Source organism: Populus alba, chromosome 8 (assembly GCF_005239225.2).
Source record: "Populus alba chromosome 8, ASM523922v2, whole genome shotgun sequence".
Classification (NCBI taxonomy): Eukaryota; Viridiplantae; Streptophyta; class Magnoliopsida; order Malpighiales; family Salicaceae; genus Populus; species Populus alba.
In genome coordinates, this window is record NC_133291.1 from 4,028,026 (window position 1) to 4,052,018 (window position 23,993).

At 34.0% G+C, this 23,993-nt stretch overlaps 4 protein-coding genes across 4 annotated transcripts; 1 reads left to right on the forward strand and 3 right to left on the reverse strand.

The window, feature by feature from the left end:
* Positions 1–1,856: 1,856 nt before the first annotated feature.
* Positions 1,857–6,795, reverse strand: LOC118052307 (uncharacterized). Its single transcript, XM_035063244.2, has 4 exons — positions 6,205–6,795; positions 5,999–6,114; positions 3,761–4,004; positions 1,857–3,391 (listed from the first exon to the last, which is right to left on the reverse strand). The coding sequence occupies exons 1-4, from the start codon at positions 6,568–6,570 to the stop codon at positions 2,066–2,068; spliced, it is 2,052 nt and encodes a 683-aa protein (XP_034919135.1). The 5' UTR covers positions 6,571–6,795; the 3' UTR covers positions 1,857–2,065.
* A 3,912-nt stretch (positions 6,796–10,707) lies between these two features.
* On the reverse strand, positions 10,708–14,478 carry LOC118052306 (signal peptidase complex subunit 2). Its single transcript, XM_035063243.2, has 5 exons — positions 14,302–14,478; positions 14,059–14,210; positions 13,301–13,382; positions 11,144–11,286; positions 10,708–11,039 (listed from the first exon to the last, which is right to left on the reverse strand). The coding sequence occupies exons 1-5, from the start codon at positions 14,401–14,403 to the stop codon at positions 10,943–10,945; spliced, it is 576 nt and encodes a 191-aa protein (XP_034919134.1). The 5' UTR covers positions 14,404–14,478; the 3' UTR covers positions 10,708–10,942.
* A 2,174-nt stretch (positions 14,479–16,652) lies between these two features.
* On the reverse strand, positions 16,653–18,611 carry LOC118052305 (peroxisomal nicotinamide adenine dinucleotide carrier-like). Its single transcript, XM_073411196.1, has 6 exons — positions 18,491–18,611; positions 18,062–18,172; positions 17,315–17,383; positions 17,145–17,252; positions 16,917–16,985; positions 16,653–16,733 (listed from the first exon to the last, which is right to left on the reverse strand). The coding sequence occupies exons 1-6, from the start codon at positions 18,575–18,577 to the stop codon at positions 16,686–16,688; spliced, it is 492 nt and encodes a 163-aa protein (XP_073267297.1). The 5' UTR covers positions 18,578–18,611; the 3' UTR covers positions 16,653–16,685.
* A 3,622-nt stretch (positions 18,612–22,233) lies between these two features.
* LOC118052304 (uncharacterized) lies at positions 22,234–23,402 on the forward strand. The gene has a single exon (XM_035063241.2). It carries the CDS (start codon positions 22,316–22,318, stop codon positions 23,249–23,251), a length of 936 nt encoding a protein of 311 aa, XP_034919132.1. The 5' UTR covers positions 22,234–22,315; the 3' UTR covers positions 23,252–23,402.
* The last annotated feature ends 591 nt before the right edge of the window (positions 23,403–23,993 follow it).

Sequence of the window (23,993 nt, forward strand, 5' to 3'; positions counted from 1 at the left end):
AATTAAATGACTGATGGTTCAGTACTTGGCCTTGCATTTAATATAGCAAGTTCCATTCAGGCTATAAGGTCGTCCCTCACCAAATCCTTAATGACCCTTCGAACTCTAAGGTCGTGCCATCAAGGCATGACTCCATTACAGGCTGTGGTGGCTGGGAGATAAAAAGGCTGAACCCCATCTAGAAATCGAGACACAGCTGTTTGCTTGCGATGGTTATTGCTCCCACTATCGCGAAAGAAAACCCCATTAAAGGCAAGCCAGATCCACACCAAGGACCGCAAATACGTATTGTCCTTGTTTCTTGGTCGAAACTAGGCGTCTAACTAAGGACCACAAACACACCGCCTATAGAGGAAATTAAAGACATGTAAAGTTTTGAACCTTTGATCTTGTTCAACAGCCAGGTATTTAAAAACCACCTGTAATCGGCCAGTGGCCTCTAGGAAGAAAAGCAGCAAGGGTTTCTTGACTTTCAATGCATCTTATACCATGTTTAATCAAATTTTAAGAACTGCAGTTTTCGTCTCCCAGTTTGAGTCCAAAATCATTAGAAAGTGGAGCATTCCTCCGGGCACAAGGCTTTCTGCAGCTCCTCCAGCAATTTGTTTCAAAGTGCAGAGAATAACATCACTTTCTAATCATTACAGGTAAAAAAAAAACAAAAAAGAAGAAGGAAAGCCAGGTCAAATGAATAAAGGAGGTATAACTGTACATTTTTTAACCACAATGGCTTCATTTTTAATTCTTAAATGTTTTGAGTTCATAAAGAGAATCATCACTAATGAAATGACACAACTCCTTTAGGAATTCCTGTTTCTCCTTGGTAGTTGCAAGCATTGCCAGATACTACAATTGATTAATTGAGTTTTGAGTATTATTCTACCCCGCAATTTTTGACAAAACTCCTGACAGCTAGAACAACGAAGTAGCCCCAATTAGAGAATTCAGAGTAATATTTTATCCAAAATATAAAATATAAAAATGAATTAAGGTATTCATAAACATCCTACTGAAATACAGATAAAAATTTCTGTAGCAAATGGAAATTGAAATTCCATAATCAGAATCAGTAATTTATGTCCACAAATAAACCTCAAATCAGTGCAATAACTTCATAACAGGAGAACACATGACACACCCAAAATAAACAATCTGATATTCATGTGAACTCTATTACCATAGAGCAGGCTAGTTGCTTTTTATTCTTCCCAACACGAATCGAAACCAGTGGCATGCAGAAGTACCTCGCTACCGTACCGACATCGAGCCAGCTTAAGGTGCTGTTCATTATACATAACCGAAAAAAAATCCAATCAACCAAACTAATGAATTGAGTGGTCAAAAAATAAAAAATAGTCAATAGCATAAAGGGATTCAGTCTGTTGCTAAATGGAAAACATAAATCGTGGCACTCCCATTGGGACTAGTTCTATCGATGAATGTGAGCTCCAGATACCCGGTCTCAGCGGCGTGCCAAAAGTATGTGTTTTCATTAAAATTCATAGAGACGAGAGATTCAGCAATGTTCTCCAAAATTAGGAGAGAGTCGTAGCTCGCATGCTTGACTGCTAAGGAAATGATAAAGGCCACTTTATTTAGCCATATACAACGAGTCATAAAAGTAAAAGAAATCAAGTAGTTTATCCAAGGTGTTAAAAATTGCAGGATCTCCGTCACAGGCGGCTTAGACGCGTTCAGTCGCAGGCAGCCTCCATGCGTTCAAGACTCTCCACATGAGAAATTAAATACCACCAACGGACAGGGAAATGACTGGAAATCATTTTACATACAAATGGCACTCCTCGGATGATCAGGCATTATACGCGTCCGACCAATTGCATCAAGGCTCTCAAAAGTAACAGAAAACAAAAATACATCTATTAGGCAACACCGAAAAAAACAAATTACAATAGTTCTATTTCTACCCAATAACAAGATCAAGGAATAGGGGTGGAACAAATTCCGGCAGGATTTGCAATAATTACAATTCAAATTGCCAGGACTGGGGAAACGTATCTACACATTAGGGGAAAAAACTGATCCACAGTGGTAATGCAATACTGCCTTAATTGGTTCCTTCCTCGGCGTTTGAAAACAGAGTACAATCATCATCCACGGCACTAGATTCATCTGGCAGATTGTGAGGCAAAGTATTGATATTGTCACAGCTGCCACTCATCTCTGCAACGGAATCTCCTATAGAGTACTCAGAAAATGAAACCAGACCCATGGTGGCAATTCTGTTTGCAATAGCATCAACGTCTCTGGTTCCTGAGTAAAGGCTCCAGCTTCCGGTGGTAAGCATACTCTTCTTATCAGTATTGGTTAAAACAGCGGGCAAGACATCCATAAATTGAGGATTGGTTTGGCTTGTACTACTGATAAGCAATCTCAGAGTCTCTCTCGCACCCTTCTCCACCACAGAATCAGCAGTATTAGGGATCAGTGGGTTTACAAGTTTTGCATGCAAAGGTGGAATGGTAGTTGCAATAGTTGGTCCAGCACTCACTAGGTAGCCTTGACCTGAGGAACAAACATCAATGACTGGAAGGTGAACAATCGGATCGCACATTAAAGGAGTGAAAGTTGGGATTTGCTGTGAACTTGGAATTGGCAACCGAACAAATTGGTCTGGCAGCAAAACAGGAAAATCCAGCGAGGGAAGGTCAGCCAAACTGAGAGGTGGTATAGGACTTGACAGGTTGGATGGCCTACTGGCAGATAAAAATGGAGGGAGAGGTGGCAGTAAAGGTGATTCAACAGATGAGGTTGAGATTTCTAAAGGTGTGGAAGGATATTGCAAAGTCGATGCACCTTGGGGGCACCAACAATAGTATGGAGAGAGAGGTGGACCTGACAAAACATGAGATACAGGGAGCTGAAACGGTGGCAAAGACAATCTACCAAGAGATTCAAGAACACTAGAGGGTACAGGGCGGCAACTCTTAGCTTCCTGTAACTTCTCATTTTCAGATTGATTGCAGGAGACATCATTGCTGAGTGGCAATGCAACCATCATGTTATCAACTGCTGAAAGATGGCTGTCCACACGCCGCCTTAACTTTTCCCTGGCAGCACTCCTTAAAGAAGACAAGCTTCTGGGTAAGCCCTCTTTGAAGGAACTTGATCTTGGACTGAGGCTTCCCTGATAAGCTGAATATGTTTTTACTACTTGATTGCCAATATGTCTGGTGCGAAGAGACTTTGTTGTGGAGGTAGAATCAGAGGTTTCGGGAGTGGTAGAGGAAGAGGCGGGAGAGCAAGCAGAAATTTTCTGGCCAATGCTTCCCACAAGGTAGGCACGAAGGTGAGTTGCAAAGCAATCAAGACGTGACTTGCTGATTCCAGTCAAATCAGCTATAGATGGTTTCCTCTTCAGTACATCTTTCATCTATCATTGAAGAAAGAGGAAACATGCATTAGTAACCACTGAAAAGCATTTCAACGAACACACAGACAAAGACTCATTAATGATAATATGGTTCCTTAATCTAAAACTTCTAGCTAACATTCATGTTCAGATTAATTGCAGGAGAACTTGGAGAGGGAAGTAAAGAGAGAGAAAAACTAGCTCATGCAAACCAGACTACAGTAGATGCAAAGTTGAGTTAGTCATCTTTTCCTTGAGAAAATGTCCATGAAAATTATTTGCAGTAACTCAGCAATCATCATATATAAGTTTCAAAGCTAAATTAGTTCTAACCACACAGTGCATATGTATGTGCATGCATTTCATCACCCAAGAGGCTGTTGTATATACCTTTGCAAGCAATTCAATTCCCAGAAGCTTTGATTTCTCCGAGCACCAAAAGTAAAAAACTCTGCCATCTGCCATCTTTAAGCTGAAAGATCGGCCAGAACTATCAGCGGGGATCTCATTAACTTCAACAGCAGCACATTGGGTTTTACCACTTAGGGTGAATAGCCTTTCTGTATTACCATCATCACCACTGAATGAGAGGCGCAGATCAGACGATGGCAACAGTGTAAGATTTAAATCCCCCCTGAAAGAACAAGGATAAATGGAAATGATTTAGAAATATAAAACAAAAAACTGCAACTAGAAACAGAAAATCCCACTAAAAAGAGCATAGTTAGCAGTGAATCTTTAAATGCACTATGCCAGCATATAAAGCTTATACTGAGCTCTTAGTTTAATTGAGATGAATCTGCACAAGATCTGTACATACTAATGCTCAAAATCAACAAGTTTGTGAGGCTAGACAATATAATATCATTATCAGTGTTTACTAGATCTGCAGCCCTAGATGCCATAATTACAAATTCAAACTACATTCACCATTTTGAAGGAATCAAACTTTATAATATGACTGCAAGGGGCTCCATTCTAGCTGCTATTCATTAATTCACCCACAACCTATCTGATTGCATTATAGATCGATTGGATACTCTTTCAACAGACACCCAGAAGCTAGCATGTTATAGCTCATCTAGTAGATATTTGAGTTTGAATTACTTCCACCACAAGCCTGTCCAACGACACATGGTAATTGCTCCTCAATGAGGTCTATGGCTTTAACATTTCCATACATCAACAATAAATTTAATGAGTGCTCATTCTATATTCACTAATTTATTTTCGCTTAAAACCGTCTGGAAGTAGGATTGCTTGTGATGTTATTTTAAAAAAATATCATCAGTTAAGGCAGATCCTCAAGAATACCCTGAAATCATGCTCGAAGAAATTGTAGAGTTCATGGCCATAAACTAGAAAGGTTAACATAAGGAAATAGTAATATGCATTAAAGAATATAATGACAAGTGATAAGAGAGTGTTTGCTGAACTCAATATTTCACAAGCAACCATGGTAAAGTAGCATGCAGATTACATCTTGAACTTAGCATGAGGAAGTTAAACTAATATGAGACTATTCACACTCAATTTCAAGTCCAGTTAAAATGCAATTCCCGTGTATTCAAAAAGCAGTAGCAAGTTGTGTACTCATATGTGAGAGATGAATCTACCTTTACTTCCTCATAATTCAGAGATCATAATAGAATACGCCCACTTTACCTACAAGTCAAAAGATATTTTTACTTGGAAGCGTGAACATTATCACCACAATAAACTCTACAATTGATTACAAAATATTAAAAATGAACTAAATACTAATGGAAACGCTCGAATGAAAAGTCAATTCCACAAGAAACCTATCCAAGTATGCACCAGAGAGATTATATGAGTGGTATAGGATAGAAAATCTTTTTAATCAATAACCAACTTAACAAGGAACAGCCATTAGACCAATTTTCATTGGTTGCACTGCATCAACAGCAAAACCCAGCTGTACACAAAGTCAATTCTAGTGTCTCAATGATGCAGCCATGAAACAGCCGTAGTCAGTAGTCAACAGTCATCCGACGGCAGCCAGATATGCATGTGTATCATGTAGTCAAAAGAGCACTGTGATTTGAGTTCATTCCACTCGTATAGAACAGAAGTTGCCCTCATATCAGATGGTAATCCAAAACGCTAAATCAAAATGAATAATGCACTTAAAGCACAAGATGACGCAAATAGTATGAATGATTGGATCAAATTACAATGGACAGTGAAAGACCCAACAAATAGGTTATCTCCTAACACACAAGGGCTGTTCATAAATCAATTTAGCATATGGTCAACAGCACCAGATCACCCTTAACCACACACTTCACATAAATATATGCATAAAGCACAAAAAATATAAAGTAGCAGGTCACAATATCAAGCTCATACAATTATATAAGACTATAAAATAGCACCAGTTAGAAAAATCAGAGTAAAATTTCAACGATATAAAACATAGAACCACTGCTACAGTATATCACAAGGTAGAATTATAGCATTCAAAACAAACTGAGAAACACATGGACATTCAGTTATCAGGATTAAGTCATTATTTCCACCCAAAAAAACCTCAGTCAACACAAAAACGCAAGAACACAGCACATAAATATACAATCAAACTAAACATATCCACATAAAATCAATTACCTTGTGGCAGTCGGGCACAGTACAGTCCCCTGCTTGTTAATCTTCCCAGCACGAATCGAAACCAGTGGTATGCAGAAACACCTAGCTAGCATACCAACCTCCGACGGCTCAAAGTGCTATTCATACCACACAAATAAAAACCAAATCAGCCAACTTAATTACAAAAGAACAAACAGAAGAGATTCGATAATAAACAACATAGTTACCTGATTGAGATGCGCTAAGAGCCGATCCTCAGCCACACTACTGGAAGCATTCAATTTCAACAGCGGCTTTAACCTCTCATCAGCTCTGCAAGCTCCAATGACCTGCATATCCAGCGCTTGCAGCCACTGCAAAACCCTGTCTTCACGATCGTTCCTTTGAAGCAACAAATCCCCGTCCCCTTGTTCCACTAGAATGTCCGTCAATCGCTCGGTTAAACTAATCTCACTCCGGTCTCTCGAAACCCTACCAGATCCAGCGGTTGAGGTTCCGCCAGCGTTCAAAATCGATGATGAGTCGTCGAAGTCGTTGCCGTTTGATTGTTCAACGCGATCTTCGTTGAAATCTTGCTTTTTAGAATTAGCCATCTGTCAAACTTTTTAGAATTAACAAAATCCAAATTCAAATTCGAAACCCTAACCTTCAATTTTACTTAAAAGCGGACTCGGATTAAGAAAATTGTTAAAGAGATGAAAGTTGAATCGTAAACGTAAAGCAGAGACTTCGAGATAGAAACTTGGGATGATGTTTGAGGGAGAGAGATAATATCTGACGCCGAGTAGTGGTTGGGGTCATAAAAGAACGAGGAAACGTATGAATAAGGAAGACGGAGAGTTTTATATAAGCTGCCAGGCGGATACGAAAGTAGTTGTCCATTTCGATTTACTTTGCTTTTGTGTCCGCGTATGATTTTATAGGAGCCACGTCATTTTTTCCTCCGGTCGGTCCTTGGTGGGTCCCGCGGGATGTTGTGGGGCGGCCATGTCAACATCGTAGCCGACTTTTAGGTCTAGAGACGGGCCAAGTTCCCAATAGGATCTTGATTGCTAACGTGCGCGGGGATGAGGAGGTTAAGGAGGAACCGACAAAAGTACAAAATGAACGGTGTGATATCTGTTTGGTGAGGAGAGACCAATCAATCAAGCAGAAATTATTTAGGCATTCTTTATTCCGGAAACCAACTAGAATATGAGAGGCTGTGTTTTTGGTAATGTAATGAGAGCGGTTTAAAAATTATTTTTTACTTTAAAATATTTTTTAAAATATATAATTTTTAATATTAATATATTCAAATCATTAAAAAATATTTTTTAAAAAAATGAAATGTATTTTTAAAATGTACTCAAAAGAAAAACCTATCAAAATTTTATTTTAAAAACCTAAACAACATTAGAAAACTATCGTGCACCTATTGTTTTTTTATATGAATTGTAATGATGAGATTATGTTTCGCCCTTCATTGAAAAACCCAATAAATTAACCTTGGAGAGTAAAAGATTCTTTTTACAATGTCCTTTTTTATTTTAAAATTATTTAGAAGTGTTTAGGTCCTTTTATATATCTTTTTATCTAATAAAATTACTTTATTACTCTTTAAAAAAATAATTTATTTTCCTTTTGTCATCCATGATGTGATTACTTTATTGCCTCTCCAGCAACAAAAATTAACGGGCTTGGCATAATGGGCAGATTCATCATTCACATTGGTTTTTTCAGTAATTTAATTAATTAAAAAGAAAAGTTGTTGGTGTCTTTGTGAAACGTGTCGGCAAGCAAGTCACCTCATTATCTTTTGGCGTTGCATGCAGTGGCTCCCGGTTAAGAAAAAACAGCTTTATTAATGTTGTTCAATTCGCAACAACGAGGTTTATCTTTCTAGACGAAGCAAGTGCCGAAATTCCTGGCGTTTTGGTGATGATTAACTTTCTTTTCTTTTCTTTTTTTCTTTTTTTTTTCTCTCTCTCTCTCTTGATTTTTATGTTTGCCCTTCAATATCTCACAACATCTCTTTAATTTGTTTTTTTTTTTATTTTTTATTTTTTAATTATTATTTTTTATTTAAATTAATTTATAAATTTAATTATTTTTTCAATCTTATCTTTCATTATTTATTTTTATTTCATATTTAGTTTCCACTCTTTTTATTGTTATTTATTTTACTTGTGATATTTTTAATTGTTTTTTCTTACAATTTCACCATTTTCATTATATTTACATATCATATTTTATCGTCATTATTTTTATTGTTATCTTTTAACCTCGATAAGTTTTTTCAATTTCATCATTTGATAATAAATTGAAGTTCTTGATTGACTCCTGATCTATGATTTAACGAGTTATGAATTTGAGAGATTAACCAAGGTTTTGAAAATTCATTTGGGTTTTTTTTTTGTTTTTTTTTTAAACTTATTTTTTTTAATTTCATTGTTTAGCATTTAATTTAAGTAGATATCGAGCTCCATGTTATTATTTTTTCTGTGTGGGATTTTTCAATGATTTAAAAAATAACCTAGGTTATCTCGGATCTTTTTATTTTTTGTTACTTGTTGGGTTTAGCTTATTTTTAAATATTTTTTCTTAAATTAAATTAATTGCTCAATGTTTACTTTGAAAAATATATTGTTTAGTATGTCACCATATTTATTTTTTAATATTTATTAAAGGTTATAAAAAAAAAAAAATTGACCTGCAGCGTGGCATAAGGCAAAAAATCATTTGTTTTTTTATTTTTTTTAAGCTTATATTTTTTTTCAGTTTCATCATTCAATATTTAATTTATTTGAAAAATGAGCTTCATTTTTTTTTGTTGGTTTTTGTAGGATTTTTACTAATTTTGAAAATAATCCAGGTTATTTTTTGTTTTTTTATTTATCGTTATTTGTTAGTTTTTTTAATTATATTATTAAATCGACCTAACTTAATGGATCCAATTAGGTTAGTGACCCAAATCCCGTGTTTTCCTTTATTTTTTAAGAGCACTAACATTGCGCGAACATTTTTTTTTTGATATTATAAACAATTTGGTATGGCTTGTGGCATAATACGGGCCACTCTTATGGGTCTGTTTGAATTGTTTTTTCTTTTATTTCCTTAATTGTTTTTTTTTTTCATATTGGACCTCCAATTGTTGATTAATTAAAAATGAGTTTCCTAGTTTTTTTACCAATATGGATTCCATAAGGTTATAATGGGCTGATGTTTTTAATAACAGCTTCACATGTTAAACATGATTGTCCTAAGTCGATAAAGTGTATCGTTGTTTCAATATTTTTTTTTTAAATATATATCACCCAACGTGTCATCATCTTGATATTATTATTTTAGAAGTTCCTTCTATCAATTTTTTACTTTCTAGCATTTTTTCATTTTTTTAAGGGTTTTAAAAAATAATTCAACCCACAAAGAAGCACAAGTAAAAAGATTAGTTGTGGACCATGATTATAAAACTTGGCTTAATCCGATAGGTTGTCCCGAAACCCAGGAGTTGAGGCCTTGATCGAATTTCAAATCATAGAAACTCAGGCTTCTAATTGGCATAGTTAAACTGGGCAACTAACTAGGTCAACTTGTAACCGGGTGAGTTTAAACATTTTTTTTAATAAATCCAAAAAAAATATAAAAATATAAAAAATAATTAATGAATATTTAGCCTCGCATATATTATTTTATAGCCTATACACACATGGATTTTTTAAAAAACTTTTTAATATAGGATAAATTGTACTACATTTTTTTCTATGGCCTACATTCACATGTATTGTCTCTTAAATTTTTGATGTGAGAAAATTATATATAGCTACATCAACATGGATTGTTTTTTAATTTTTCAATGTGGAATAACTACACTATATTTTTATATTTTTTTTATAGTCCAGATCCATATATATTTTTTAATTTCACTTTATATTTTTTTTATAGTCCACATCTATATGAATTGTTTCTTAATTTTTTGATATGGAATAACTATACATAACATATATCCATAATGATTGTGTTTTTAAGTTTTTGATGTGGGATAAGCGTACTACATCTCATGTTTTTTTTTATAGTCCATATCTCAATGAATTATTTTTTAACTTTTTAAAATAAAATAATTATACTATATTTCACTTTTTTTTTATACCCTACATTCAGATGCATTATTTCAAAAAAAATTATACAAAATATTAAAATTTAAAATATATTTATTTTATTTTTCTATATTGACCGGGTCATATATAATGTAGAACCAACCAACTCCCTGAACAGCTCAACTCCTCGGGTTTAATATCTATATAACGGACGACATGCAAGTTATTGTGGACCCCCCTGTATATAATTTTGACATTGACTGTGGAGAGGATAATACAATAGAATGACAAGAAATGGCATTTTCTCAAATGCCTTTTCGCGCAGCGAAAGGTCATTATAACAGTACTGAACTTTCAAACGGAGTCGGTCTTTAAAAACATCAACTACTACTCTCTCAAATACAATTTACGAACCGGCTTGAGCTATGTCAAGTAAAGCAATGGGATGATTGGCTCACCGATCCGAGATCAATTTCAATCAGTTCAGAAGAACGCGACCTCATTCCGGGCTATGAACGAGGAAGCAAATCAACGCATCCAATTTTGCAGAATTTTTGAACCCATAACACGAGGATCATAGGCCTTAAAGCACATCAGCACACTACTTGCCGAATGCCTAGTATTACAGTGAGGTATGAGGCGGCCACATGGATATTTGTAGAATAATCAGAAAGCCTAAAATACAAAAATACACAATTTCATCTGCCAACAATGATTTTTCTTGTGATGTAGATGGTTTTCTAAAGATAATGCCAGACATAATCAATTAGTTTAGCTAAAAAATTTCCAAGACAACCATAATTTCGACAATCATCTATGTCGAACCCCAATATTGCCAAGGCACTATCTGTCTAACAACTCAACTGTCACATTCTGTTAAACAGGTAAATCACTTGCTCTTCTTTGGTTCTGCTGCATAATCATCAATCAGTGCTTCAACATCTTTCCAGAACAGGCCCTCCACCAAAACTCCATCCTTGGTGAACCTGAAACATCGTGGCATATAATAAATATGGTGAAATACACGGTGCATTTCATAAACATGAACAATCTGAAATTTTTGAGAGTGTGAGAGAAGGGAGGTGGAGACCACTGGGTGATGCTTTTGGTAAACTGAACTGGTTTCCCGGCAGAAATTGATTTAGGATCTGCGCTAGCTATGCTAAGTGTGTACTCGTCAGAAAATCTTGGCAATTTTGAAGAGACGACTAAACCAGTGCTGGTGTAAGATCCCTGTACAAAAGGTAGGATATTAGGTTAAGCAGCGAGAGGGGGTATCAAGGGGCAACAAGCAGGAGATAGATTGGCCAGCATTAGCACGGAATAATGAAACTTAAGCTGATGAAAATCACAAACAAGTATGATTTTATGGCAGTCAATACACCTAAAACGTCTGACAAAATCCATAGACAAACATGAAAGCCAGAGCAAAGGGGTAGGCAAAATTTATCTGAATATGCATATTAAGAATGAAGCATGTAGTACAGCAACAGAATCTTACACCTATTTCAGGTCAGGAATTATAAAGGGCAACTTATGCAAAAAGGTAGCATGGTTTAAAAGGTTGCGTTTGAAAGTGTATTTAGGCTTAAAAAGCATTCATACAGTTTCTTGTAATTTGATTAGTTTTTATATGAAGATGTCAAAACCATAAAAAATGACCCAAAAAAGAATCAAATTGATGCCTTTTCAACATAAACACACTTTTACAAAAGCACCGACACCATATTACAAAACAAACAAATGGATAAATAGATCGTGGAAAACAGTGAAGTCTAAGATACGGTGGTCAGTCATGAATTTATGCAACAAAGTTGACAAGCATATCACCCCAGCTTGAATTTCAAATTCAGAAATACAGTGACTAGTCAATATGAAAGTCAAGATGAATTCCAGTCCATAGCTTTCAATATTCTGAAACAAAAGAAAAGACTAACCCACCTTCACATTTCTTTTATAGCAGTGCAAGAGAAACTCAATGAAAGTAGAAGTCCAGCAGCACTTTAATGATTGTAGCAAAAAATGGCTTTTATAGTTTTATTCCAGTGGCAAATTACATAAAAAGAAAAAGAAAAATAAAAAGTCATACTAAGCAAAAAGTAAAAGGATATTAGATGAAACGAGAAAAGGTGGGAACTTGCAGGATATGTTTCTCTTGTTCGGATGTACACAAGGAAAAAGAGACTGCCAAATCTTCCCCGTATCTCGCTATTAGGTGGAGGGAAAGGTTTAATCATAATAGTATAAATAAGTTAGTTTTCAAAAGGGGAGAGTTCTAAACTCAAAATTGAAAAATTCACAAGAAAATTATAACAATTTCCCTTTCCTTAACACCCTGATTTTCAAAGTGAAAAATGTTACTCAGCAGACCCCGCCCCAACCCTTCCTTGGTCTCTCCCTTCCTATCAAAAAGGCTCTCGAACAAGATTTATGAGTTCATCCTCCTCCCTTCTCTCCCCTAAAAATTCAACCCATGTTGACATATTGTAAAAGAGACAAGAGAAACATGAAGTGTAAAGAAGAATTGCAGTCTGAAATACACACTCCTCACAGTGACAGAAAAAGGTGAAAACCCTCAAAAAATGCCTCTGAACTCATCAAGGTGGAGAAGGAAACAATGCATGTAACCGGAAAGAGAGGGATTGTGTACCAAATCAACCCAAAAGACAGAGACAGCCAGTGATGGAATGCTTAGCAAAACGACAAAAGAGTAGCGCGAAGCTGGTATCAAAAAACTTACAAACATGCATTCAGACATATCAACAAAGATGAAGGGGAAAGAAGTCGCATGAATATCTGCAGGCGACATGGACTAAAAATTATAATAACTGCTTCTAAACTTAGTACAAAGAAGAAGTGGATCCAAAGTTGACCATTTGACACAAGGTAACAATAGCTTTTCAGGCTCAACTTGGTAGGAAGAGGGGGGAAACTTTTGCTTAGCTCAAATTCCAAAGTCTAATCTAGCCCAAGGTCAAGCGATGTTTTTGCTGATAGTGACGGAACCATGGACACCACAAAAAAGAGTTCCTTGATGATGGCAGGGGTGGTGTTGATTGAATATTGTGCCAAAAATAAGCATTGAACTTATATCTGTACATCTAAATATTATCCCATGCTAACCAGCCATTACATGATGCAAAATAGACATTACATACCAACATCTAAATATCTGCAGAACCACATGTGAATTTTCATGTAATAGTTGCAGCTATTGTAACAAAAAGGATAGAAGATAGAGGTTTACCTTGGGTGGATAAGTAACTAAGATAGCATTCTTCTCTTTTAAGTGGATGATCAGCTGCAACAATCCATTGAAGACTATATACTTGCCAGGGTCAAGGATTAAACAAATCAGAGTTTAACATGTTACCAATCAATTCCTTTCAAACACAACCATGCATTTGTTTGCCATGAAAATTAAAATAACTTTCAAACCAGTGATTTTTCAGTGAACAGTAGTAAAAGATACACCCCATAGGCTTACGAGGGTAATGCTTATTTTCACAAAACAGTGCTTCTCGAAATTCTCTTTCCGAAAAATCCCATCCAATGAATGAGTGGATTCCAAAAATCCAATGACTGAGATTCATAGAAAAGTGATGATGGGAGGATTATCAATAACATTGGAATTATTTAGTTTAAAACATCCACTTTCACAAACATTAAGAATATGGTACCCGATAATTCACACTGTTATTGTTTAGTTTTCATTTAAGAAAGGAGTTTGAGATTGTAAATCTCGCAATTCACGCCACCCTGGTTTAAAAAATTAACAAAAACTCAACCCCGACTAGACCAGACAGAGGCACTGGAGAGCATTAATCAGCAAAGAATTTATTTCATTGGAAATAAAAAGAAAGCACCAATTTTTTCAACTATCAAACCTGAGAAACATAAATTACTGAATTTCACAGCTCCATTCCACACAATTGTAAGCCACCAAACACAAATAAAAAAAAAATCAAACTAAAGTAAAATAAAATCACTGATTAAAAAGGATATAATACGATGCATCCGATCAAAAAGTCCTGATTCTGAGGGAACTTCTTGTTGTAAAACTGAGCAATAAGCGCAATCACTATAATAATTGTCCCCAAGAACAACCTTATATTGCTCATCCTCACATCTTCTACATGTCCACGACTTATAACAATCTACAACTCAAAAATAAAACAAAGCCAATTAACAAATTGAAATCGATTATTCTATGGAGAGGACGTTTAGGGTTTTTGTTTAGTGAGTTACCTCGGAGACGGATTCGTCCAGAATGTGCTTGATTGAGTGGTGATCTAAGAGATTTGCCTTCTTTGCGTTCTTGTTTGCCATTTCCGTTTTCTTTTCTTGCATTTTTCGTCAGCGAGTGAGAGAGATGAATTTGGTTTTTTTTTTTTAAAGCGTGTTTGTCTGTGAGAAGTGGAGGATTATGACCGTAAAGAGTGCTTAAATGTTCGGAAATGTTATTTTTTAATTTTTTTTTGAAATATATTAAAATAATATTTTTAAATTTTTGAAAAATTATTTTTAATATTATAATATTAGAATAATTTATATATATATATATATAATTAAAGCTAAAAATAAATAAATATATGGTTGGATGCAAGTATAAATTTTTAATTTTGCTTGGCATTTCAGACACACTTGATAATAATTTACAGAAATAAAATAATATCGTGTTAAACTTTTTTTTTCTTTAGACAAATATTTATTGATTTGTTTTCGATCAAGTTTACATTTCATGAAATCAATACGGTGAATGGAAATAATATGGTATTTGGTGGGAACTTGAAAAAATGAAAAATTTATTTTTAATATTATTATATTAAAATAATTTGGAAATATATATAAAAAAGTAATTTAAAGCTATAAATAAATAAATATATGGTTGGATGCGATGCTTAATGGTATAAATCTATATTTTATCTTGTGCTTCTAACATGCTTGATAATGATTTACAGAAGTAAGATGGTATTGTGTTGACGTGTTTAATTATAAATGTTATTTTTAGATTGAATATGAGTTAATTTGTTTTTGATGAGGTTTACATTTTATAAGAGTAAATTGCTGAAAAATAGGAAATAATTAATTAAATTATCAATAATGATTGATGGGCTAAGAAAACAAATGCTTATTTGATGTGTATTTTGAGACAAAAATAAGAGGCAGTAAATAATGTTGTTTGAACTCTAAAAACACGACTTTGATATAAATTAAAAAAAAAGAGTGAATTTTTACTAGAATAATTGTTGCAAAAATATATTTTTGTTGAGGGATCTTTGACATAGTCAGAAGGATTATACGAATTTGGATATATCTTCTGTATATTTTATATGTATAAAAATTTATTTTAAAATTATTATAATAATAAATTTAATTGTATATTTATATTTTTTAACTAAATATATTTATATTTTTACCGTTTTTCTTTGTTATTGTTAATCTTATATTGGGAGAATAAACAAATGCTAATGTTTTCCTCTATCAGGAATCGGCGAGGAGAATGCACTATCTAGTACAGTGGAATTGAAAAAACGAAGAAGTTAAATATAAGTTTTTGCATGGTTTATAAAATATAATCACTGGACATTTATATAAATCTAAAATCTTAACCATTGGGAAATCCTTTTGAGGACATAATTTTGCACTGTGTTTTCTTTTCTTTTCTTTTTTGTCGACCGGTTCGAAGAACCTTTGGCTACATAGAAATAGTCCTGTCTCATTATGTGACAATTAAGAAAATGATCACTGTGACTAAAACTTGTTTTACTAAATGAAGCTATTGAAACGACAATGGTGATGCTAATTTTACTTGCACTACTTTGCATTTCTAAATGATGTTAATGATCAAAACCGTCTTAAGTTAAACTAATTAACCTGATACACCAAATAAACTAAAAGTCCGTTGAATATAAATTATGAAAATTGATTTTTTATTTTGATTCATGATTCACAAATTATTTTTCTCAAATGACTTGGAGCGAAAAAAAGTTAAAATGCCTTAAATTAAAAGCATCGACGATTCTTTCACGAGTCAAAAGCTAAAAAAACAACTTAAATCATTTTGCAAAAAACATATCAAACAAAACCTAAAATTCAAGTTTATAAACTTGCATATATTATGGATTATTTTCAATGATGATGGGTGGAGCTTGCAGCATTCACCTCCCCTCTTATAGTTTCAACAACTTATTTAGAAGAGCGAACTTAATAATGCTAGCATCCAGCTAAATAAAAATTTGACTCCATCAAAGAAACAATCATAAGGAGAAGAAATGTAATGACAAGGCTCCATTCAGGTAGGCCTTGTTTTACTTGTACCAGTGGCCACCCTTCGTCAGCAAAAATGGAGCACCCTGACAAGTTCTTCCTTAATCATGAACAGAACAGCGGCGGCAAGAACACTTTGCACAATTTTCGTGCTCATGCCTTTATACTTTATAGAACCCATGGAACCCTTCATAGCGAATCATCTTAAGGATAGCGTCCAGTACACTTAGATAAAGGGAAAAAAATGAAACAATGATCATCAAGATGAATCTGAGAAAACTTTTAGTTACTGTGTCGGTAAGTAATTATTAGTTTTTGGTGAGGCGAAGGAAGGAATTCTAAGAAAAAGGGTCGATATAAAGTTACTTGTAGAAGCTCTCTGCTTCTAGCTTTCTGATAGCTTCCATTGCCTCACACAACAATTGATGAATCAACATTAAACTTTTAGTTACTGTGTGTCTACGTCACGGGGTAATTATTAGTTTTGGTGAGAGAAGGAAGGAAGCATTTTGTGAGTTCACTCGCAAACCCTCACAGTAAATCAGTTTTCAAGTCTGTGTAGCATTAGCATCCCATAATAACATTTCATTTACCTTTACCACTAGAAGAGGATATGTTACAACAGTAGCTCCAAGCTTTGCTAAAGCTCCAAGAAGAAATATCTCGCAAAAAACCAGGCAATTTATTCAGCTATTAAATCAAGCTGCTAAAAAAGGAAGGATGCAAAACAACTATGTGATTGTTGAAATAACAGCTTGGGAATATGAAACAAATACGAAGTAGGGAGATCGAGAACCAGGGAAAACAAAAGGAAAGCTAACCTCCAAAGCACTAACTCCGGTGTCACCCTGCTTAACCAAGGCACACTTTGTCTTCAACTTCTTCAACATAGTTTCATACAGCATGAATTGTATTGAAGGGTTGCTGACCTGCAAGTAGCAGGGCAATCAGTGATAATCACCAACGGATTTAAGAACTAATTATTACATACCATGATTAATGTTGGGAAAACACCTTTCCAAAAGCCCCAAATTCCTGCTTCATCATAGAGTTCTTGAGTCTGTAAACATTATCTTCATTAAAGAAAACACAAAGGCAAAACTCTTGCATTATGCCTCCCATCAATAAGGTAGAACATATTTCAACCACAAATATGTGTATTAAAGTGATATGACAAAGTCATCTTTTTTTGTGAGTTATCGCAATTATCACATACATGTAAATAAATAAAATTACAGTGGCGATATGAATCAATAAGCACGTTTATTGATGACATTATTTAAAAAAAAAATTCCTTAATGACCAGCAGCCCAACAAATGCTGCTTTTTAAAGCTTGGAGAGAAAAGCACACATATAATTTCTCTTGCTAGTCCAATTATTCAGCAAGTTTGCATGATGATGGCAATCTCACGACTTGAACCTATTCTTTTGTAGTTCTAATCTAAGACTTTAACCAATTCATTAACAGATAAACCCGCCCCTTCAGTATCCTTTTCTATTACTTCAGTTTCAGAATTACAGCATTGCATATGCTTGTGTAGCTATCCACCACCACAGACTATGATTATTTAGTTATGTGCTCATGCAATAAGGCAATATAAATCTAGTAGAAAGTGTTTCCACCTAATTTATTAACTTCAATTGCACTTTGATAGTATTAGAGTACAATAGTAAGTTCTTCGAGTTTCAGATGAGTAAATAAAATGGAGCCATAAATTGCCATTTAACTGCACCTACCGCGTGGCCAGTTCCGTATGGAGGAGGTTCTATTGGATCATCTAATACTTTCTCAGCTGGGGCAATGGATGGGTGACTAAGCTGAGACTTCTTTGAGTTCTTCCTATGAGTCTGCAACACAAAAGTAGTTTGAATTTCAAATATCAAACTATGTGGAGCAACAAACTTGCTTGTCATTGATTTTTATATTTGTATACCTGTTTTATAAACAGTCACATTTACATGTACAACATATAGGTACTAAACAGAGAAAAAAGAGAGAAAAAAGAGTGAACAGTTTAAGAACGAAGACTTGACTAAGCAGCGGATGGCAAGCTTTGTGTTATTTCCATGCTATAAAGCATATTTAGACAATCAGTGTGGAGATTAAGACTTCGTAGTTCACTATAACATTTAAGATTGAAACTGAAGATGTCAGCTAGCCTTTACCTGCATACGTGTGACAACTACCCATATGGGATTTGTCAACAACACATTGGTACACCTCCACAAAGAAAGCATCAAACAATAAATCATCAGAGTCACAATGAGCAAAGAGTTTAAATAAAAAGGAGATATTTCTTAAAAAACGACTTGCTGATCTCCGTCTTCAGTGTAGAAAGCAGCTCGCAAATGCTTGAAGGGGATGCTGCCCCGCGCTATCCAAGACTACCCATGTTTTATTTCCTGTTCTGTTTTGGAAAAGCAAACGAGCAACGACAGTTTTGGTTGTTGAGACCATGGCTTTTTACCATTTTGTCCTCCTGCTCCTATCCTGTCTGAATTACGGAGTATATCCAGTGGCTTTTTGCCGTTTGTCTGAATTACGGAATTTATCCTTCTATTTTTTTCTCTCTTTTGGCGACTTTATCCTTTTAAAATTATTGAATCGATGATTGCGTGTCTTAAGTCACTTAGGAAGCCTTTGACAATGTCGTGAAAATGCTATTTATTTAAAATTTATTTTTTTATTTAATATTTTTTTTGTTATTTTAATGTGTTAATGTTATAAATAAATTTTTAAAAATACAAAATATAATTTAAATATATCTCTCAATAAAAAATATTTTAAAATACAATTCCTAGCCTTCCTAGCATGGTATTAAAATAAAATTTATCGTAACTAGGTTTTGAGAAAACCTCGTGCAGAAGTTAGTTTAGACAAAGAAGACTCTTATTATTTTGTTTTCGTAATTTTTTTTTTGTTGTATATTTTTATTTGTTAACTAAAAAACCTAATCTGTAAGGTCTTCGTAAGTTGTTTGCTTATACAACTCCTTGAGTAGCTATGGGACAGGCCTTTTCACAGGCTTTGTTTTGCCATACGGGAAGCTGGATAATTTATCATTGACTGTCACGTGTATTCAATATATTTTTCTTATTTTTCACGTCACGGGAGAAAAAAGATGCATTGATGTGGTATTTGAGGAGAGAAATTAATGAATCCATGTTTAATAAAAACCTTTAAGTTAGTTTTTTTTTAATGATATATATGTTGTTGATTATTTTTAGAGATAATAACTGGAAAAAAAAATTAAAAAAAAATTGTCATGGTTTTAACAATCAATGTCTATATTTTTTATTATTATTTAAAGTCTAGCAATGAACTTCTTTATGGATGTCAATTAAAGTACTTGTTGAATGATGATATGTCATATTTTGACTAGATTTGTTTCACAAAGTTTATTTTGTCAGATTGATAGAAGGTGATTTTGGAGTATTTTTCCCTTATATTGTTTTTCAATCTCTTTAACATTTCCAGAAATTTTAATTAGTAATTGTCTTGGAATTTAATATACATAAAAAATATTATTATTTTAGGAGTGATTGCTGCTTAAAGAGAAAACTAATTTCCTTCTTAATCTTTTTTATATATATAATAATATCTTTAATTATGTTAAAAAATGTTGTTTTAATTTTTTTCATATCTGTTTCTTTCCATAGAGTAAATACCAATAGTTGTTTCTAGGAAAAAAAAGAAGTTTTTTTATATATTCTCATCTATTTAATCTCCCTCGTAATTACATTACATTGTAAAAAGTAACCATGTGGGTAAAAGAAGACCTTAGTTGATGTTGAAATTATTTGATATCATGATAATAATTATTTTTTACAATATATTTTGTCTGAAAATATATTATAATAATAATTTTTTAAAAAAATATTTTTAATATCAACACATAAAAATAATTTAAAAATATAAAAAATAATTTAAAACAAAAAATAAATAATATTTTTTAAAAAATATTTTTAAAATACAAAAATAAACATTCAATATATCTAAAAATTGGCTCACGGTATTGGACCACATCCATTGCCAATTAATGGACTGTTAACAGTAAACAATGGAAATAGGCCCACTTCGCATATTTAACATGAAGTAACTTACACTCGTGTGGATTGGAAAGTACAAGAACGAGGCGAACGTGTCGCAAGTAAATTCCGAACGTGCATACACACCTGTATACCGAACGTGTTACAAGATTGTGTTTTTTTTTTTTTAAAAAAAAAAAACAACTTAATTTTGTATTGTTTTTATATTAACATTAATTTTTTAAAAAAATATTATTTTAATATATTTTTAAACAAAAATTATTTTAAAAAATAAATTTTATTATGGTTTTAAATAGAATATAAATGTGTTTGATAACTCGTGCAATATGTTTTGCAAAAATAATTTTAATTAAAAATTAATTAAAATGATATTTTTTATTATTTAAAAAATATTAATTAATATTTTTTAAAAATAATTTTGAAAACATTTTTTTAAAAAAATTGAATCATAAAAACCAAACACCCTTTAAATAACAAGAGTGTAAAAGTCAGATAGAAAAAGAAAAAGAAGCAATCCACTGTCAAGGACTCGACTGTGCATCCCTGTATGTATGATAAGGTTTTTATTTATATACATAATGTTTGTGTCATAGATACTGTAGAGAATCAAGTTACTGTTACAAAAATCCAGGCAGAATATCAGGAAGATAAGAGAAATCTTAGCGGCAGATCAGGAGCCTAATAACGAGGAAGATAAGATCCCTGGCTGTAACAAGTTCTTGAATTTGTATTCTTTGAAATAGAAATAAGTTATATTTATAGCTATACAGATACAAAAGGATATAAGAAAAACATTGAGATTGTTCTCAATACTCTGTCTCTGAGCTTATTCTTCAGATATAGACTCAGCTTTGTCTTCGATGTTGCTTTGTGCTCAGTGAATTAAAATTTATAACCCTAGTTCTATTTTTAATTAACAAGAGGGACCAAAACGTGATCGTAGTAAAGGATAGAAGATATAAGTGCATGCAGTAGCAAGATATAGTAAAGCGAAAGGCATAAGAAATAATGCTTTTAAGATAAAAGAAGAAAAGGATAATCTTAAATATTTTAAATTTAACAAGCTTCATTTTTTTTTTGTTTTATACATAGTAATTAACTAGTATTTAATCAAGTAGTTAATAATCTTAAATATTCCAAAATTAATAAATATTGATTATTTTATTTTAGGTGTATCAGATCTTAGTTTTATGGATTTCAATTAGATTCTTTTTTTATTAATAAAAAAATATGTGGAATGTTTTGATAACTTCTCCTCGTCTACTTTTACTTTCTTTTATGATATTTGTGTCCATACTCCACTTCATATTTTTAAGTAAGCAATTTCGATAGTTTATTGGAGAAGTCATTTATCCAAAAATATTAGATATGATAACACGCTGATATGAAAAAGAAAATCAAGGATGAGAATAAAGTGTAACTATTGTCATCTATGGAGTAAACAAAATAAAAAATAAAAGATTTGTTGAAGAAAAGAAGACAAGTGACACGAGGTAAGTAGATATAATGACCAGACAAAATTGTTTTATGGAACAGGAGAAAGATGTATCACTAGGAAAAGGTTAATTTTATATCTCTTAATGCTTTTTTATTTTTATGCTTTAAAAATATATTTTTTTATATTTTAAATTAATATTTTTATAATATTTTAAATTATTTAATTATATTAATATCAAAAATAATTTTTTAAAATATCAAAAATATTATTTAAAATTTTTTTTAAATAAAAAACACTTTAAAAATAACCATATTTTCAAATAAATTTTTAAAATTCCATGTAATAATAAAAATAAAGAAGCAGAGCCTGAACTGACCTCCTGATACAAATACAAGGGCCAAGAGAATGTGTTTCCACGCGTAAAAGTCCTCCGTGGTTTTCCTTTCTTCTTCGTTCGTTCTCACCATATCCAATACTCGCAGCGCACGTTAGCATCACCACCAATGGCTACCTCTCGCCCTCCACCCCCAGTACCTCTCGATCTCGACCTCACAATAATCTCTGCAAAACACCTCAAAAACGTAAACTGGAAAACTGGAGACCTCAAACCATACGCAGTCTTCTGGGTCGACCCAAGCCGAAGACTCTCAACAAAATCCGACGAATCCGGTTCGACCCGACCTGTCTGGAACGAGCGATTCACGCTCCCTCTCACCTTCGCTCTTCGCGACTCCTTCCTTACCCTAGAAATCTTCCATTCCAAGCCAAGCGAAACCCCCAAACCCCTCGTTGGCACTCTCCGGGTCGCATTAAAAGACTTATCCGACCCCGATGACTCAAACCGGGTCCGAACTCTTGAACTAACCCGACCCTCTGGTCGCCCTCAGGGTAAAATCAGAATCAAACTCGGTGTGCGTGAAAGACCGTTTTCTCCTCATCCACCGCCGCAGCCAGTTTACGGAAATTACGCTCCACAGAGCTATTATTATAGCGGCGCCGCTATACCACCACCTCCTGACTATAGGCGCCTGTCTATGGCGCTTCCAGCGTCGCTTTCTCCCCCTCCCCCACCCGCACCGCATTATGGTCCCTACCACGACGCCTACCCTCCTCCGTATTATCCAGGATATCACTCCTCTGCCCCGCCGTCACCCACGCCGCCAAGGCACTTTTTTGATCGGACGATGGGTAGTTACGGCAGTGGGCCCTCTGCGCCGGTTGATTATGGTAGTTATGATACTCAGAGGGAGAGGCATAAAGGAGGGAAGGGTATGGGGTTTGGAACGGGATTGGCTGTGGGTGCCGTTGCTGGGACTCTAGGTGGACTTGCATTGGAAGAGGGATTGAAACACGAGGAAGAGAAAATCGCAGAGAAAGTGGAGAATGATCTGGCTGCGCGTGACGATTATAGTGATTATCGTGCTGATTACGGATGTTAAATTGTGGTTTGGTGAGGAGTTATTTACCGTGTTTAGTTTGTCATTCCACGGGTTTATATATGTATAATCTATGGTTAATCTGGGTGCTCCTGCTCGAGATTTCAACATTTTATTGAAAGGAATAAATCTGCTTTTATCTGCTTTTGCTGCATCTCTATGATGGTTAATTTTAGTGGAACTATGATAATTATTCTGTATGTACATGAGTTTGATTGAATTCAACTACTAAGCAAGTCCTGTGATATAACTCTACATTATTACAGGTTCAGGTTTTCGGTTTGAGTTGTGTTGTTTTGATTTACTCTCTGTGTGTGTATTTTGATGCTTGGATTGCTTTTAATTAGTCTGGCAACTCTAGGGCCTGATGTTCTTGATTGTTAGTGGCATCCTACACCCTTTCCATTGATCTAGTTGGTTTCAAACTTGAACAACAAATGAGGTGGCTGCAATGTGAAGGGCGAAATGAACGTGTCAAATATTTGTCTAGTTCAAGCGCCTGCCTCCTTATCCCCTCTCTTAATGGAGGGGTTGGAACTAAATTCATATTTCTTTTTGAGACCTGTGCTTGCTGAGAGGGGAAGGGAGAAGGAAGTCGATCATTAACTTTGTGTTAGAAGTTTGAGCTAACATTTGTTTGGGTGAGATTTTGCTTATATTTGAGTGATCAAATCAACTGTTTGATACATTATATAAGGCTTTTGATATTTCTTCTTTCCTTCCATTTGTCTCTTTTTGAATGCCC